Source organism: Hemitrygon akajei, chromosome 11 (genome assembly GCF_048418815.1).
Source record: "Hemitrygon akajei chromosome 11, sHemAka1.3, whole genome shotgun sequence".
Lineage (NCBI taxonomy): Eukaryota > Metazoa > Chordata > Chondrichthyes > Myliobatiformes > Dasyatidae > Hemitrygon > Hemitrygon akajei.
In genome coordinates this window covers 53,448,774-53,466,056 of record NC_133134.1, presented here as the reverse complement: position 1 = coordinate 53,466,056, position 17,283 = coordinate 53,448,774, and the positions used below count along the sequence as shown (strand labels likewise).

The window sequence follows — 17,283 nt, the reverse complement described above, 5'->3', positions numbered from 1 at the left end:
AGCTCATACAAGTTTGCTGACGACACCACTGTTGTGGGCTGTATCAAAGGGGGTGATGAATCAGCATACAGGAGGGAAAATGAAAATTTGGCTGAGTGGTGTAATAACCACAACCTCTCAGTCAATGTCAATAAGACCAAGGAACTGTACACTTCAAGAGGAGGGAAACCAGAGGTCCATGGGCGAGTAATTATTGGAGGATCAGAGGTGGAGAGGGTCAGTAACTTTAAATTCCTGAGAGTCATTATCTCAGAGGACCTATCCTGGACCCATCATATAAATATAATTGTTAAAAAAAGCATGACAGTACCTCTACTTCCTCAAGAGTCTGGGGAGATAAGCCATGTCATTAAGACCCTTGGGAAACTAATAGGGATATGTAGTGGAAAGAGTGCTGACTGGCTGCATTAGGGACTGGTATGGCAACACCAGTGCCTCTGAGCGGAAAACCTACGAAAAGTAGTCGATCATCACATCAGTACATCACAAACTCTCCCGGCCATTGAGCACATCCACATGAAACACTGCCGCAGAAAAACAACATCCAGCATCAAAGATCCTCGCAACCCACACCGTGCTTTTTTCTCCGCTGGCATCAGGTAGAAGGTACGTGTCAGGTGCCTCAGGACCTGCACACCAGGTTCAAGAACAGTTACTACCCCTCATTCGTCAGCTTCATGAACAAAAGGGGATTGCTACACTAATTTAAGGACTCATTTCTATTGTTATTTCGTGCTGGTTATTTATTGCTATTTATTTGTACCAGCATTTGCATGGTTTGCAGAAAATGAATCTCAAGGTTTAATGTGGTATCATGTATGTACTTTGATAATCAATTTTACTTTGAACTTTGATTAAGGACTGGACTTCTAGCCATATAATTGGCTGTAAGGAACTAAGCAACGTCCGAGAGATGTGTATAAATTGATGGAAAGGTTTCCTGTGAGATAACTTGCAGCAATGACTCAGAGATCAACCACTGAGGAGACTGAGGTCCTTTAACATCTGCCGGACGATGCTGAGGATGTTCTACAAGTCTGTGGTGGCCAGTGCTATCATGTTTGCTGTTGTGTGCTGGGGCAGCAGACACCAACAGAATCAACAAACTCATTCGTAAGGCCAGTGATGTTATAGGGGTGGAACTGGACTCTCTGACGGTGGTGTCTGAAAAGAGGATTCTGTCCAAGTTGCATGCCATCTTAGACAATGTCTCCCATCCACTCCATTATGTACTGGTTAGGCACAGGAGAACATTCAGCCAGAGACTCATTCCACCAAGATGCAACACTGAGTGTCATAGGAAGTCATTCCTGCCTGTGGCCATCAAACTTTACAACTCCTCCCTTGGAGTGTCAGACACCCTGAGCCAATAGGCTAGTCCTGGACTAATTTCCATTTGGCATTGTTTACTTATTATTTAATTATTTATGGTTTTATATTGCTATATTTCTACACTATTCTTGGTCGGTGCGACTGTAACGAAATCCAATATCCCTCGGGATCAATAAAGTATGTCTGTCTGTCTGAAGGAGACCCTAAATCAAGGAGAGAACTTGCCAAATCTAACCCCACCCAGGTTCATCAAGTACATGTAATATCTGAATACAGGTAGAGGTTTGTAAGTTATGAAAAAAGCTACGTAACTAAAAGAATTCTGAAACTATAGAGCTGCTCACAGTTAATAAAGATTGGTTATTAAACATATAGTCTGGTGTATTTTATCATGTACAATATTTAATTGATGACTAGGAAAAGAATTTTCTAAGTGCTGAGAAACTAGGTGGTCTGCAGATAGGTTCCAAATGTAAACAGATCTAATCAAGTTAACATGCAGATACAAGCAAGTAGCAAGGAAAATGGTATATTGATTTTAAATCCAAAAGGACTTAAGTACAAGAATAAGTAGTTTTGCTGGGCGTCAATGAAACTGTAGCTGTCAAGTTTTGGTTTCCATGGCTGCTTATAGCGGTGGTATTAATACACCAGAATGACTCTTGGGAATAAGGCAGTCAGCATGGAGAAGAGATTGAGAAGGTTGGACCAAATCTTACCAAAGTAAACAAGAATGTGGGGCAATTGCTCTGATATTTAATAATTGAGAGGAGAGGACAGGATACACACAATGCTTCCAGTAGCATGAGCTAAACATAGAGAATGCTCTCAGACTTTGGGCTAAAGTAAGGAGAAGTATCATTAATTGGGAATTATGACTCTTTGTAAGGGTCTGTGGATGCTGTCATTTTGTTATGAAAGACTAGGTTAGATTAGAGATCAGGCAGGGAAAGTGGTGTTGAGGCAGTTAATTAGTAATGATCATATATAGGGTGAAGAACTGGCTTTCAGCCTTCTGTCACATGCTCTTAGGTCTTCAGACTGAGCAGCTGTCTAGTACCCAGCCTTCATCAGCTTACTATTCAAGCAGTTCCGCACATTCTTTACTTATCTTACTCATTGAACATGAGGAAGAGTATTAGACACATACTCTTATAGGAGTCAACACCCCTGTTCAAAACAGATTCTTCCATCACAATAAAGGAGCTGATTCTTGCAATGGAGCCAAGAGAAAATGAGATATGTGCATCACCCATTGATGGACCCTGCACTATTCCTCAGGATCAAAGATCTTAAAAAGTGAGAGAGTGATGATAGAGCCACTTTATGAGTATCCTTACAAATTGAAAGATATTATATTTTCCCCCAGCATGCAGGCCCTTCTCTCTTTCTGCTGCTGCCATCGGGGGGGGGGGGGGGGGGGGAGGGGGGGGGGGGAAGGTACAGGAACCTGAGGTCCCACACCACCCAGTTCAGGAAATTACTACCCTTCACCCATCAGGCTCCTGAACCAACATGGATAACTTCACTGAACTGATTCCAACAACCTATAGACTCAATTTCAAAGACTCTACAACTCAACATTTATTTATTTTTGTATTTGTAGTCTGTCTTCTTTTCCACACTGGTTGCTTGCAGTTTTTCATTGATTCTATTTTATTTCTTTGTTCTACTGTGAATGCCTGCAAGAAAATGAATCTTAGGGTAGTATATGGTGACACATATGTACATTATAATAAATTTACCTTGAATTTCATGTTCCAAATAACGAGATACTGTTTAAATGAATGAGTGGTTATTTTATCCAATTTTGCATCTGAATTAGTTTGTCAAGTTTGTATAAGTTGCAAGCCAGGTGTCAAAAAAGGTCAAGGAAAGTCAGGCTATTTTTTTTTTCAGATTCCTAGATTCTCCTGGCCTGTACCACATGCTCCTCTACAGATGAATCACTATTAACCTGTTGCTTTTTTTTTAAGATTTTAATTTGCCCAACAGAAAATTCATGGACCATTTAGACACCAAAATAGTTCTGAATGAGACTGCACTGTACTCACCGTTTTCTTGAACAATTCTAGTTCAGTCTCTGTGTAATCAAAGGCCATCCTAGTGATCTCCGTCTCAGCGAGGTTAATCTGAAGACAGTACAGAAGGAAGATAAACGGTCTGTTACAGCCACCTGCAGCCTGGGCACACTAACTGCATGTTGTCCTGTTGTGCAAACACAAAAAGAGTAGCAGTCCAAGAGGATGTAAATGGCTGGCAAAGATGAGCCATCTTGCGATCAGGTTAAGCCTTTCACATACGTCACCTTTGTTCAGTTCACACCAGGCCATTTTCACTCTATCTAGAAATCAGTAACAACTAACTACAGTTGACGACAGTGTTGTTCTGCTAAATAACTGACAGAAGATAAGAGTCAAGTCAAAAAAATAGCATGGCCTAAACAAACAGAATACGGTCACATCCTCAGAGTAACACAATGCATGCACTCAAAAGGCTTGTAGCTATGAGCAGAGGTTGGAAGTGCAGGAGGGAAAGCAATACAAGCCCCCATAGATCACCTGTAACAGATTGCTCTGCTTAAATACATCTACCACTGTGGAGAAAAAAATAGGGACAATAACGTTTGGGCCTGAAGTCAAATGTTCCCACAGAGCAACAGGACAAGAAAAATATCCAAATTAGAGGAAGAATCAGAGCTGGAAGGGAACTTCATATACAGTACAAAACAGGCACAGAATATGAATGAGTCAGCACAACACCCCTTGTTGCCCAGTGATATTTCAATGCCAGCAACACAGGAAGAGTTGATGGTCATTGCAGTCTAATTAAGATTAGCTCACAGATCACTGCACCTCATTCGCCAATCCTAGTTTTATACACCTGGTTGCTTTGCCATAAGGCAATCTCTGCACTATAGTACTGCTGCCATCCCTAAGTTTCAGACTAGATTCCAGAGGCACTGCAATTCCAACTTACCAAAGCATAATACTGCTGTCCATCATCCTCACTTTTTCCTTTCCTGATCTCCATGAAAAGAGGCTGCAAATGAGTGTTGATAGTTTTGATAAAATCATCCAACTGGTCATGTCTGTAATGCACTGGAGATTGAAAGAAAGACTCACAGTAAATTTAGTAGCAAAGTACATACCTGTCACCATATACAAACTTAATACAATACGTTCATCTTCTTGTGGGTATACTCAATAAATCCATAATAGAATCAATGAAGGACCACACTAACTTGCGCATTCAGCCAGTGTGCAAAAGATAACAAACTGTACAAATACATAAAGAGAGAAATAATTAATAAATAAGCAATAAATATCAAAAACATGAGATGAAAGTTCCTGTAATTGAATGCTTGGGAACATCTCAATGATGGGGCAAGTGAAGTTATCCCCTTTGGTTCAAGAGACTCTTAGTTGAAGGGTAATAACTGTTCTTGAACCTCATGGTGCAAGTCCTGGGGCTCCTGTACCATCTTCCTGATAACAGCTTCGAGAATAGAGCATGCCCTGTGTGGTGGGAGTCCCTGAATACGGATGCTGCTTTCCTACTACAGTGCTTCATGTAGATGTGCTCAAGGATGGGGAGGGCTTTACCTGTGCTGGACTGGGCCATATCCACTACTTTTTATAGGATTTTCCATTCAAGGACATTGGTGTTTCCATACCAGGCTGTGATGTAGCCAGTCAATATACTCTCCACTACACATCTGTAGTTTACCAAAGCTTTAGATGTCATGCCAAATCTACACAAACTCTTAAGGAATTAGAATGCTGAAGTTCTTACTTCATTGTTGTCATTACACTACTCGGTTAGAATATGTCGGCTCATCAATTACTACGATTCAGCCTAGAATTGTGGAGTTGTCAGCAAACTTGAATATGGCATAGGAGCTGTGCTTAGCCACACAGTCATAAGTGTAAACTGAGCAGGGCAGAGGCTAGGCATAGAGCCTTGTGGTGCACCGGTGCTGATAGAGATCATGGAGATGTTGTTTCCATGTTGAAATGACCGGCATCTGCAAGTGAGGGAACTGAGGATCCAATTGCACAGGAGGTATTGAGGCCAATATCTTGAAGCCTATTGATTAGTTTTGAGGAGAGGATGGTATTGAATGCTGAGCTATAGTCGATAAAGAGCATTTTGATGTATGCATCTTTGCCACCCAGATGTTCCAGGGTTGAGTGAAGAGCCCAAGGCATGGTGTCTGCTATGGACCTGTTGCTCTGGTAGGCAAATAGAAGTGCTTCCAAGTTGCTTCTCAGGCAGGAGTTGATACGTTTCATCACCAGCCTCTCAAAACACTTCCTCACTGTTGATGCAAGTGATACCGGATGATAGTCACTGAGGCAGATTACCACATTCTTCTTTGGGTTTCTTGGTTGGTGCGACTGTAACGAAACCCAATTTCCCTCAGGATCAATAAAGTATGTCTGTCTGTCTGAGGCGCCAGTATAATTGAAGCCTGCTTGAAGCAGGTGGGTACCTCAGAATGCAAAGCAAGAGGTTAAAGATCTCAGTGAACACTCCAGCCAGTTAATCAGCCTGGGTCTTTCATACTTGATCAGCTAGGCTGGATACTTCTCGTGGGTTCACACTGCTGAAGGCTAATTGTATGTTTATGTAAGAGACTAAAATCACAGGATCATTGCATTGGTCACATCACTGAGGTACGCCACAATTTCAGATATGTTGTACATATACTCTCAATCTGTCTCTCATAAAAACATTCCCATCCATCATCATTACTATTCCAGGAAAAGTCCCTAATTTTATAAGAGAAACTTCGTATATTATTATAACACATATGGGTAAAGGCAAAGTGGAGAGGAGGGAGCAAGTGGCGTGTGGGACTTGTTGATTGATAGCATAACAGGCAAGAAGGCTAGGTCTTTTATTCAAAGTTCAAAGTAAATTTATCAAAGTGCAGATGGTATATGTCACCATATACAACCCTGAGATTCATTTTCTTGAGTAAATCCAAAAACAATAGAATCAATGAAAGACCACACCCAACAGGACAAACAACCAATGTACATAAGACAACAAACTGTGCAAATACAATAGACAAAGATACTAAATAAATAAACATCGATAACATGAGATGAGGAGTCCTTGAAAGTAAGTCCATTGATTGTGGGAACAGTTCAATGATAGGACGAGTGAAGCTATCCCCTCTGGATCGATAGCCTGATAGATGAGGGTTAATACATGTTCCTGAACCTGGCGGCGTGGGTCCTGAGGCTCCTGTACCTTCTTCCTGATGGCAGCAGCGAGAAGAGAGCAGGGTCTGGGTGGTGGGGGTCCTTGATGATGGATGTTGCTTTCCTGCAACAGCGCTCCATTGAGATGTGTTCGATGGTGGAGTGGGGTGGGCTTTACAGACAATGGACTGAGCTGTATCCACTGCTTTTTGAAGTATTTTCTATTCAAGGGCATTAGTGTTTCCATACCAGGCCATGGTGCAACCAGTCAGATAACTCTCTACATCTTTAAAAGTTTATCAAAGTTTTAAACGAAATACCGAATTTCACAAACTTTTAAGGAAGTAGAGGCATTACTGGGCTTTCTTCATAATGACACTTATGTGCTGGGCCCAGCACAGATCCTCTAATATGATAACACAGAGAAATTTAAGGTTGCTGATCCTCTCCACCTCTGATCCCCTGATGAGGATTTGCTAATGAACATCCAGTTTCCTCGTCAAGTCAATAATCAGCTTGCTGACACTGAGTGAGAGATTGTTGTTGTAGCACCACTCAGCTAGATTCTCAATACAGCTCCTATATATTGATTCATCACACCTTTTATTCAACCAGTGAAGTGGCATTGTCAGCAAACTTAAATAAGGTATTGGAGCCATGCTGAGTCATAAGTATAAAGTGCGTAGAACCGGAGCTAAGCACACAGCCCTGTGGTGTGCCTGGGCTGAGAGAGATCGTGGAGATGTTTTTGCCAATTCAAACTGACTGGGGTCTGCAAGTGAGGAAAACAAGAATCCAACTGCACAAGGATATATAAGAACATAAGTAATAGGAGCAGGAGGAGGCCATCTAACCCGTTGAGCCTGCTCCGCCATTCAATCAGATCATGGCTGATCTAATATGGATGCATGTCCACCTACCTGCTTTTTCCCCATAACCCTTAATTCCCCTACTACGCAGAAGTCTATACAACCTTGTCTTAAATATATTTACTGAGGTAGCCTCCACTGTTTCATTGGGCAGAGAATTCCACAGATTCACCATCCTTTGGGAAAAACAGTTCCTCCTCATCTCCATCCTAAATTTACTCCCCCAAATCTTGAGGTTATGTCCCCTAGTTCTAGACTCACCCACCAGTGGAAGCAACTTTCCCGCCTCTATCTTATCTATCCCTTTCATAATTTTATATATTTCTGTGAGATCTCCTCTCATTCTTCTGATTGAGGGCAACATCTTGAAGCTTATTGTTTAGTTTTGAGGGGATTATAGTATTGAATGCTGAGCTGTTGTCAATAAATAGCATCCTGATGTATGCATCTTCACTGTCCTGATGTTCCAGAATTGAGTGAAGAGCCAATAAAATGCCATTTGCTATTGTGAAGGTTGGCAAATTGAAGTGGATCCAAGTCATTTCCCAGGCAGGAGTTGATAGGTTCAATCCCTCAAAGCACCTCATCCATCTCAGTGGATTAAATGCTACGGGACAATAGTAATTAAGGCAGGTAACCAGGTTTTTCTTAGGCAATGATATGACTGAAGCTTATTTGTCGGACAAAAGCTGATGGCAAAGGTAAGTTTGCGAGAGGAGATGAAAAAAAGATACTTGAGGGGTGGAATGGAGGTGTGCTGTAAAGGGCAAAAGAGACCAGTTAGATATGAATTAATGATGTCGGGAAGTTATACGACCGGGGGAGAGAATGTGATGAACTTAATTGTAACATGCTACTTCTCTACTATTGTTCGCCTTATATTTTGCAGTGAAAATAATGGTCATTTAGAGATGGGAAAATGTAAAGATGGAGGGGCTTGCTTACATGTTCCTAAGGATGCCCAGAAACAACAAACAGGAAATCAGTTTGATTTTTTGCAGTTTAAATATTAGGTCCAGACACAAACAATAAGACTTTTCTTTGGTGCTTCTGGATTTCATTACACTTCCAGTTGTTTGTGCTTTTTAATCCAGAATTATTTTACTTTTTATCTCCACAGTAGTGCTTCTACCTTCCAGCATCTTCCTCCTACCCACAGTTGCACAGTTGTTTAATCAATTTGAGGTATCCTCTTGTGGAGGTTGAGTAGGGAGAGGGAATGGAATTGCCATCAGACAAAAATCAAGACAGCAGTGGCTTAGTGAAACATCTGACTGCATCTCACTTTGAAATTGTAACAGGAGGGCATTAGTGGAATTTAAATAAAGCTGAGAATAATTCTGGTTCATTTAGTTTTGTTACTAATCACTCTTGTGTAAATCAAAGCCTGAAGCCCTCTTAATGGGATACAATTGAAATAACATGCATTAACTTTCCAAAAACACTGGTGATGTTGAGCTGGACAAAGGGAAAACTAATATTCTAAATGAATTAAAAATCCAGATATATTAGATATACTTTCACCTAACCCCAAACCAGGGTTATACTAAAATTTAATGAGAAGGGTGATAAAAGCTCATTCATCTCACACATATTATCTAAACGATATTTTCTCAGCCTTAGCTTGAACTGAGGAGAACCATTTGAAACAGCTTCACATTTTGACTTGCAGGTCAGGTTTCAATATAGAGTTGAAATTACAAACTCTATAACTGTGCTTTGGATTGCTCAAGATGGGAACAAGCTGTGGTTTCCACTGAGGTCACAGCTGACTTTTAGTTGTTTTGTAGTGTGTTTCTTCGGGTTTGTGGGGATGGATTTGGGGACAGAGAGAGAGATTGCGGCGAGGTTCAGGTTTTAGGGACAGGGATCTGGTTGAGGACAATCTTAAGTCTCCACTCCATATTTGAAGAATAGTGACGCAAACATGGGATATTCACAGACAGGACTGGGATGTCCATCTGACAGTCCAGTGTGGACAAATGCTGATAGTTTCCCCAGGGTCAGCGAGGGTCTGTGAGGGCAGGTAGAGCAAAGTCCGACGACCCCAAGGGTTCGCGAATCAGTGGGACCAGAATTTGAGGCCTAGTGTTCAGGGTCCTATCATCAGTGGATTGAGTTCAAGTACTGGTGCTCAGAGATCGGTGGGGGGGGCCTGTGGTTGATGCCTGTTGACTAGAGTCCTGGGTCTACAAACCTCTGCGAGTCTGCTGGGTTAGTTGATGTCTGCATGTACACTGGAGACTGGACTGTGTATATATGTGGGGGGAGGGAGGAATGGGGCTTATTTTCACTGTTGTTGTTTTGTAGCTTGTTGTGTTGTACGTTGTTCTGCCAAGCATCGTGGTCATACTATGTTGCCACTGGAATGTGCGGCAATACTTGCAGGATATCCCAGCACACCTTTGGCTATGTTAGTTATTAACACGAACAACACATTTCACAATATGTTTCAATGTACATGTGATAAATAAACTTGCATATTGACTGAGGTTCAGGTATTTGTACTGAGGCAAGAGGATGAGAATTTTAAATCTGGACTTGGTAGAACTGAGAGCAATGTGGATGAGTTGTAGGAGAGCAGAATTGTGAGGGCCGAGACACAGGTGGTAGAACTTCAGCTGTGCTAACAATATTGAGAAGTCAGAGGCAGTAGGTCTTAGTGATGGTGCAGGTATCAGAGAAATGAACTTCAAGTTTGAATAGTGCACCAACATACGAGGATGATGTTCTTTTTGGAGGGAAACTTGCTACTTTACCCAATCTATGTCTATGTTTGAATGAGTCCACCACAAGCTACATTAACAGAAGTGACTTCGCGGCTCACTTAAATCTACCAAAGCACTAGAAACTCAACCTGCAGCAGTTCATAAAGACAGACCTTCATCACTAATACAACCAGGAAACAGGAGAATAATAACCTCTCCCCAAAGGTGCACTAAAATGATTGAAGTACATTCAGCTTCTGATGGAAACCCATGATGTCCCTTAGCATGCGTATGGAACCAACACCAGGCAGGCTCTATCACATGATCACTTTCCGGTGACCTCTGATGAACAGTATTTGGTTGGTCATGACGTACATAGCATGTCCTATCTTTTATCATTAGACCACTTTCACTAAATGTTACTTAGAATTTTAAAACGGACTCACAATAGTATCACATAGCATTATGAAATAGGTGGCTCTTACTCATCTTTCTCCCTCCCCACTCCTCTCAAACAAACAAACCTTTATCAAAAGTCAAATATTGGCTGCTCATCAGGCAAATTTTATGCAAAATCTTGCAAGGGGAGTGAAGCTCAATAATTGTCAGTTCAGCAAAATCCTAGACCGGCAGGGTTACATTGAAAATGAAGATGAGACTTCCAATTTACTTTCCATGGTCTGAGAAATGGAGGTAAAGGTTCAGACACCTTTCACAATCACTATAAAGACCCTCCCCACCACTAAAATACTTTATGAAGCTTAATTACCACTGTAATATGGTAGCTGATTTGTTTGTAGCAAACTCCCAAACTTCAATGTGACAGCAACCAGGTGATCCACTCATCCAGAGGATGAAGAGTGATATTAGCCAAGATAACAGGAAGAAATCTTCTTGAAAAAGATGTCACGGGATGCCTTTCACAACTTCCTAAAACCATACACACATTACGTATCTAAATCAATGGATGCTGGTGTTATCTCATCAGCTAATGGACATATGCCGTCAGTCATCCAACAGTACCCCAATATTATGAGTACAAAGCTATTCCAAGGAGAAAGTCTAAAACTGTACACAGTAGTCAAATGGTGATTGCACTTAAGTCAATTTGCTGATACTCCACATTTTACCTTCTAAACATCCTTGCAATAAAAGCTACCAAGTGTCTCCCTAAATGTTTGCTGCAACCTGCGTGGGAATCTTGCAAACAAACAGTTAGAAGTCTCTCACCTTCTGGATTATATTCTGCTGTTCCATAATACCCTGCCAAAATGGATATTTCCCCACATCATGCTCCATCTACTATTTTCCTGCTTAATTATTCAAATTGTCGATCTGCGTTTGCAAATGCTTCCTACTCACAGTCCAGTTTCCCACTTTGGTGTCGTCAAACAACATAAATACACTGTACTCCATCCACACACCTAATTAGGGAAAATAAAGATTGTGTTTAACTGATCAATGAAACATTCTACTGATTACATTCTGCAACGTCAAAAACAATGCTTACTCCTACAGTTTACTCCCTTCTAATCAATCCAATAAAAATACAAGAAAGGAGACAGTACCACCTACTCTCTGAGCTGACTCCATCATAGATCAAAATCAAGGCTGAATTTCAATTACACTTTCCTATTCTATCCCTGTTTTATTTGCTTCCCTTACATTACAAAAGTCTTGATAGCTGAGCATCCACAGCCCTCTCAAGTGAAGAACTTCAAAAATTCACAAGCCTCCAAGTGAAAACAAAATTCCTCCTGAACTCACTTCCAGAGCTTCAAGTTCCTAACTGTAAATGTCAACAATTTGTCCAGGTTCAGCCACATGACCCTACAGCAAAAAAAATACCAACACACATCTATTTCCTTAGAAGGCTAAGGAAATTTGGCATATCCCTGATTCTTACCAATTTTAGCATTAAGATTGGTATGGCAACCATTCTCCCAAGAGAGCAAAAAATTGCATAGTTGTAAACATAGCCCAGTTCATTACACAAACCAGCCTCCTCACCATGGACGATCTACACTTCCCACTGCTTCAAGAAAGTAGCTAACGTAACCACAGCTCCTTCTCACCTGGTTATTCCCTCTTCTTTCCCTGTAACCATTACCTTTACTTTATTGTCACTAAACAATTGATACTAGAGCATACAATCATCACAGTGATGTTTGTTTCTGCGCTTCGCACTCCCTGAAGTACAAATCAAAGTAAATATAATAAAAATTTAAATTATAAATCATAATTAGAAAATCAAAAGCCAATCACCATCAACATGTATAACCTTGTTATCATCTATCATTCTTTTAACTGCTAGAGAATATTGGCCCATTCCACTCAAATGTTCCTCAATATCCCCCTCATCACAGGGCCCAATCCAGTGAAATCTTGTTGTTGTTATCTGATCAAACACATTTTCTCTATTTATACCATTACTTCATTTACGTTTAAATTCTTCATCCAATCAACTTGCACCTCTAAATTGAAACACCAAGTCACTGAGTGAGCTGCAGACGTCAGTGGCTGCAAATGGAGATGAAGTTCACGGCTGCACAATCTCTAAAGCCTTGCACAAAAAGGGTATTTATTGAAGAGTGGCAAGGAAGAAGCCCTGGCTAAATAAAAATATATACTTGCCCATAAAGACTTTGCAAAGCATCACTTAGAAGATACTGCAAAGATGTGGAAGATCGTTGTGTGGTTGGATGAGACTAAATTCGAACATTTTGGCCTCAACACTAAGTGGCATCTGTGGCGTTAATCTAATACTGCGCATCAGCCAAGTAACACAATCCCTACTGTAAAGTGTGGTGGAGGTAGCATCATGCTAGCAGGATGTTTTGCAACAGCAGTAAGTGAAATTGATGGGATGATCAATGCTGGTAAATACATAGAGATCCTAGGTAAAAACCTGCTAGCCTCTGCCAAAAAGCTTAAACTTAGAAAATTGTTCCTGCTTATGGAAAACCATTCCTTTCTGTACTCCTGACACTTACCCACTCCCCATTTCCCAGAAACTGCTTTCTTCTCACATTGTTTCTACTAACCTCTTCCCACCTCCCTAACCGTCACCATGCCGGCTGACCCTGTGAAACCTCAGAGGGGTTCCCAATCTGAGGTCCACTGACCCTGGCTTTATACTATAGGTCCATTGCATAAAGGTTGGGATCCTGACTGAAACTTCCCCAAGCCCCAGGATATTCTTCCCTTCCTACAATCTGTAGGCCCAGGGAACTCACCCCTTCCTGTACCTACTGTGCACCACACCCCCATAACAGTCCCTTATTACACTACACCTCAGAAAACACTTTCCTTCAAGCAAATTACTTACCTGTAAGATATCCACCTGTTAACATGAAAAGGTCCAGGATATTGAACAGAAGTTGAACGTTGATAGCTGTGATATATTTGCACTAATCATAAGATACAGCACTCTGAATGGACCGATTAAACAGCAGGCCAGCTTGATAAGTATAGCTTTCCATTGAGGTACTGGTGCAGCCCTTACATCTGTGCACTTGTAATGCTACTGTGACAGTGTAATTTCCTTTGGGATCAATAAAGTATCTATCTATGAAGCAAGGATTAAGACTAATGTTTTATGATATGTAAACCAGCAGAGTGTGGAACGCACGATTCAAAGATATGGCTGACCTTTGTGCAATTCACAGCAATGCTTGTGCAACTTCCGTGTCATGGAGCCTTCCAGGATTCCCTGAGACATCATCGTCTGTAGAAATCGCCGATGCCCGTCATTTAGCACAGCTGCCATGGTTACAATTCAATCTCCTGGACAAAAATTGGGACTTTAATGAGATCCTTAACATCAAGGCAACACTAAGTGATAAGCACACAAGTAATTTTATAGTTTTGTACAGTTTAAGCCCTGAAAATGTATATAACACTTCTTCATCTGAAGATTGTGGTTCAAAAGCCTCATTCCAAAACCTAGGCTGGTGATCCAGTACGATCCTGAGGTGATAAACTGTTAGAAGCTAGCTTTTGAATGAGATGCCAGTCAGCTGGATATAAAAGAGCCCACAGCAGAGGTGGGGAGTTCTTCCTCGTGTAATAATCAACATTTAATCCTCAACAGAGATTATTAAAAGGACTGATTTACTCATTGCTTTACGTGGGAGCTTTTTGCCTGGGAAGTTGCTTCCATATTTCTTTTACTAATACATTGGTTCTGATCTTCCACAACACCCTTTTATTTCATGAAGACTTTAGGTGCCAGAATTCAATAGGAAGGCCAGTATTTATTGTCCATCCCTAACTGCCCTTGAAGTGGTGGCAAAAAGTCAACTTTTAAAAAACAGTTAAAACACATTTAAAAGTTGGCTCATCGCTAAATGTTTAAGATCAAGAGTCATCATACACAGAGCAGTGGTGGTTTTATAGCTGTTACTACCATAGTTTAACTTTTGGAAAGTTATCCTAAGTTAGATTGACTGCCATTGACAGCCAAGAAATATAAACTGTCTCAATGGACTGTTAGCCAGTGTCTTAAATTTAACAGCTATACCACTACTTTAACCACACTTCAGAGTAGTTACCACAACCCTTTTACTCAAGAAGGAAGAAAGAAAACAGAAGTAGAACCCACTTTGTTCACACTTAGTCATGGGGAAAATATTTAAATACTGTACATTAGAGATAAAGTAGCAAATCTCAAAAAGAAATACAACTTAATTGAGAAGATATATTGAAAAGTTGTGCTAGGCAAATCTTCAGAGTAACTTGAGGATTCAACCAACTGGGAACCAGAATCTGTAATATAACTGGGATTTTCAAACTACATTCACAAAATTGGCGCTCCTGTGATCAGGAGTAATAGTGCAACGTTCCAAACTTAGTGAAGATTTAAGGTTAGCTGGCAAAAAAATAACTCAGTTTTAGCCACGACTTTTAAGTGTACTACCAGTTTGACAAGCTTTGTAAATTTTAGTCATCCTTACACTTTACCGGAATTTTAAAGGAACTCCTGAATTTAAAGTTTATGTGCACTCAAATTTTTTTAAATATCACTTAACCCCTGATTATCATAGGTATATTGGAGTTAAGGATATGCTTGATGTTACTTTTAATAAGACAACATAAAGGGCAACAAATTTAAGACAGTGCCTCACAGTTAATGTGGCAGTGCCTTGATGTGGCCACCTATATAAATTAAGAAAAGCAGCATAACATGCACAAAGTTCCACAAACAGTACTGAAACCAGGTATTCTACACCAATGTCAACCGATCAGGTCATCAGCCAGGCTATATCAAGACTACACAATGTAACCTATGACAACCACAGTCCCAGCCTCCACTTGAACTTGCATAAGCACAGCCTAGTTTTCCTTCACTATTGTCTGCCTTCTCATTCCCTCCCATACACCCTAGCCCCCCTCCAGCCTTTCCTCCTCCCTCTCTCTAGTCCCCCAAAGCTTTTCTCACCCTCCTGCTTCCTTCAATCTGACCACACTCCCTCTCATCTCATACCTCAACAGGCCTTGCTATTTCTTCCCTACCCATTATTTCACCCTCCCAGGCTCTCTTACTCCCTTTCCATCCCTTCATTGAACCCAGTTACTCTCCCTACCACTCCACCTCTCACTCTTCTGCAATAGCAAATCTACTCTTATTTAGTCATGGGGTAGTTACCCTGTACCCCCCTCCCAGCCTCACTTTCTCCCACCCAACTTCCTTTTCCCCAAATCCCACTGTCTGTACTCCCCAAATTGAACCTTCTAACAACCTCCCTCTTACACAATCTCCTACTCCTGCACCCCCCACATCCCTGATTCCAGCCTGTTTTTGTCCTTGGTTTATCTCACCCAGACAGCCTTTCACTCCACTACCCTTAGCCATGTGGTCAACTCAGTCTCCCTGCTACATACTTCCCTCAACCCCCTTCCCATATCCCTCTTTCCTCTAACCCCTTCCTTTCCCGACCTCCTTCCCGTAACCCTCTGTTGTGTATTTAATGTTTCAGTAATATCTAAGTAATCTTGTGTGTATGCATGTATGTATACCCGGCATGGTATGTATGCCCCTTTCTTAAAGTAAACTTGAAGTTAGACCCATGTTTCAGACTCCTGTGCCTTCCTTTGAATTAGTTTAATATTTCGAAGTTACAAAACACAATACTGACAATGAGGTATTTTGTTTAAAACAAACCTGAGTCAGCTACCGACCCACTGAAGTGCAGTGAAAGTCCAATTTTCAAAAAATCAGCGCAGCGAGTGAGAAACAGAACCAGCACATGCAGACTGTCCAGATGCAAAAAAGGCTATTAACAGAAGAATTCACAAGTTCATAAAGACCAGGTGGTAATCATAAAAAAACAGATATAAAGTACAGTCCAATAATCACTCGCTGCTCATTGGCTATTTTACTTGCTTCAAAAATATTGTTCCAGTAGCTCAGTATACATGAGCCAGTTACCAAATGTGCCAATTTTTATGATGTAGCCAGCCATTTCTACTGGTTTCCTTCAGTTTTTCGGTGTTTTCTTTCTTGTGGTCGATTGGCGGGTGGGTGATCTGTTAATTTGTTGGGTGTAGGGGGGGGTTGGGATTTGGCGCTACCATCACTGTTCTTTTCTGCAAATGAAGGGGCCGGGAATTGTTATGTGTCGAGGATCATTGATTGATTTTGTGGCTTTTTTTTGCTGCGGGCGAGGGGGAGATTTAGGGTCTACAAGTTTTGTTTCTTTTCTTTTTCATGCTGGTTCCAAGGGTGGGGGGGGCAGTTGATGTCTTTTCTTTCATCTGCACCCCTGATCTTTCTGTATTTAATGGCAATCTGAAGGAGACAAATATCAAAGTTGTATCATACATGTAAACTTAGATAATAAAATAAACCTTTGAAAGCTGTGGACCTGGTGCTACAAGGCTGCCCTGGCACGCAGTATTATCTGAATGACATCATCGTTACTGGAAAGCATGGCATCTCCAAACCCACAACGGTGTTAAAAAAAGATTTGAAGAACATGGGCTCAGAACATGACACGTGTGAATTCTTTAAACAAAGCATCGTTTACTGTGGTCACAGGATTGACAAAGAAGAATTACACAAGTGTTCAGAGAAAATTCAAGCAGTGGCGGATGCCCCAAGGCCAAAGGACATGTTGCCTTTTTATGATTTGTCAACTACTATAACAGGTTCCTGCTAAA

At 41.1% G+C, this 17,283-nt stretch overlaps 1 protein-coding gene across 5 annotated transcripts in view; it reads right to left on the bottom strand.

The window, feature by feature from the left end:
* Positions 1-17,283, bottom strand: part of nsmce1 (NSE1 homolog, SMC5-SMC6 complex component) — a 72,146-nt gene that overhangs the window by 2,495 nt on the left and 52,368 nt on the right. For 4 of the 5 annotated variants that reach the window (XM_073060890.1, XM_073060889.1, XM_073060887.1 and 1 more), the window contains exons 2-5: positions 16,286-16,397; positions 13,774-13,908; positions 4,312-4,433; positions 3,387-3,464 (exon numbers count right to left, since the gene is read on the bottom strand). In XM_073060890.1, coding sequence (XP_072916991.1) covers positions 3,387-3,464; positions 4,312-4,433; positions 13,774-13,891 — 318 coding nt within the window. In that variant the 5' untranslated portion in view covers positions 13,892-13,908; positions 16,286-16,397. The remainder of the gene's footprint in view (positions 1-3,386; positions 3,465-4,311; positions 4,434-13,773; positions 13,909-16,285; positions 16,398-17,283) is intronic. The other variant, XM_073060891.1, reaches the window with a different exon arrangement.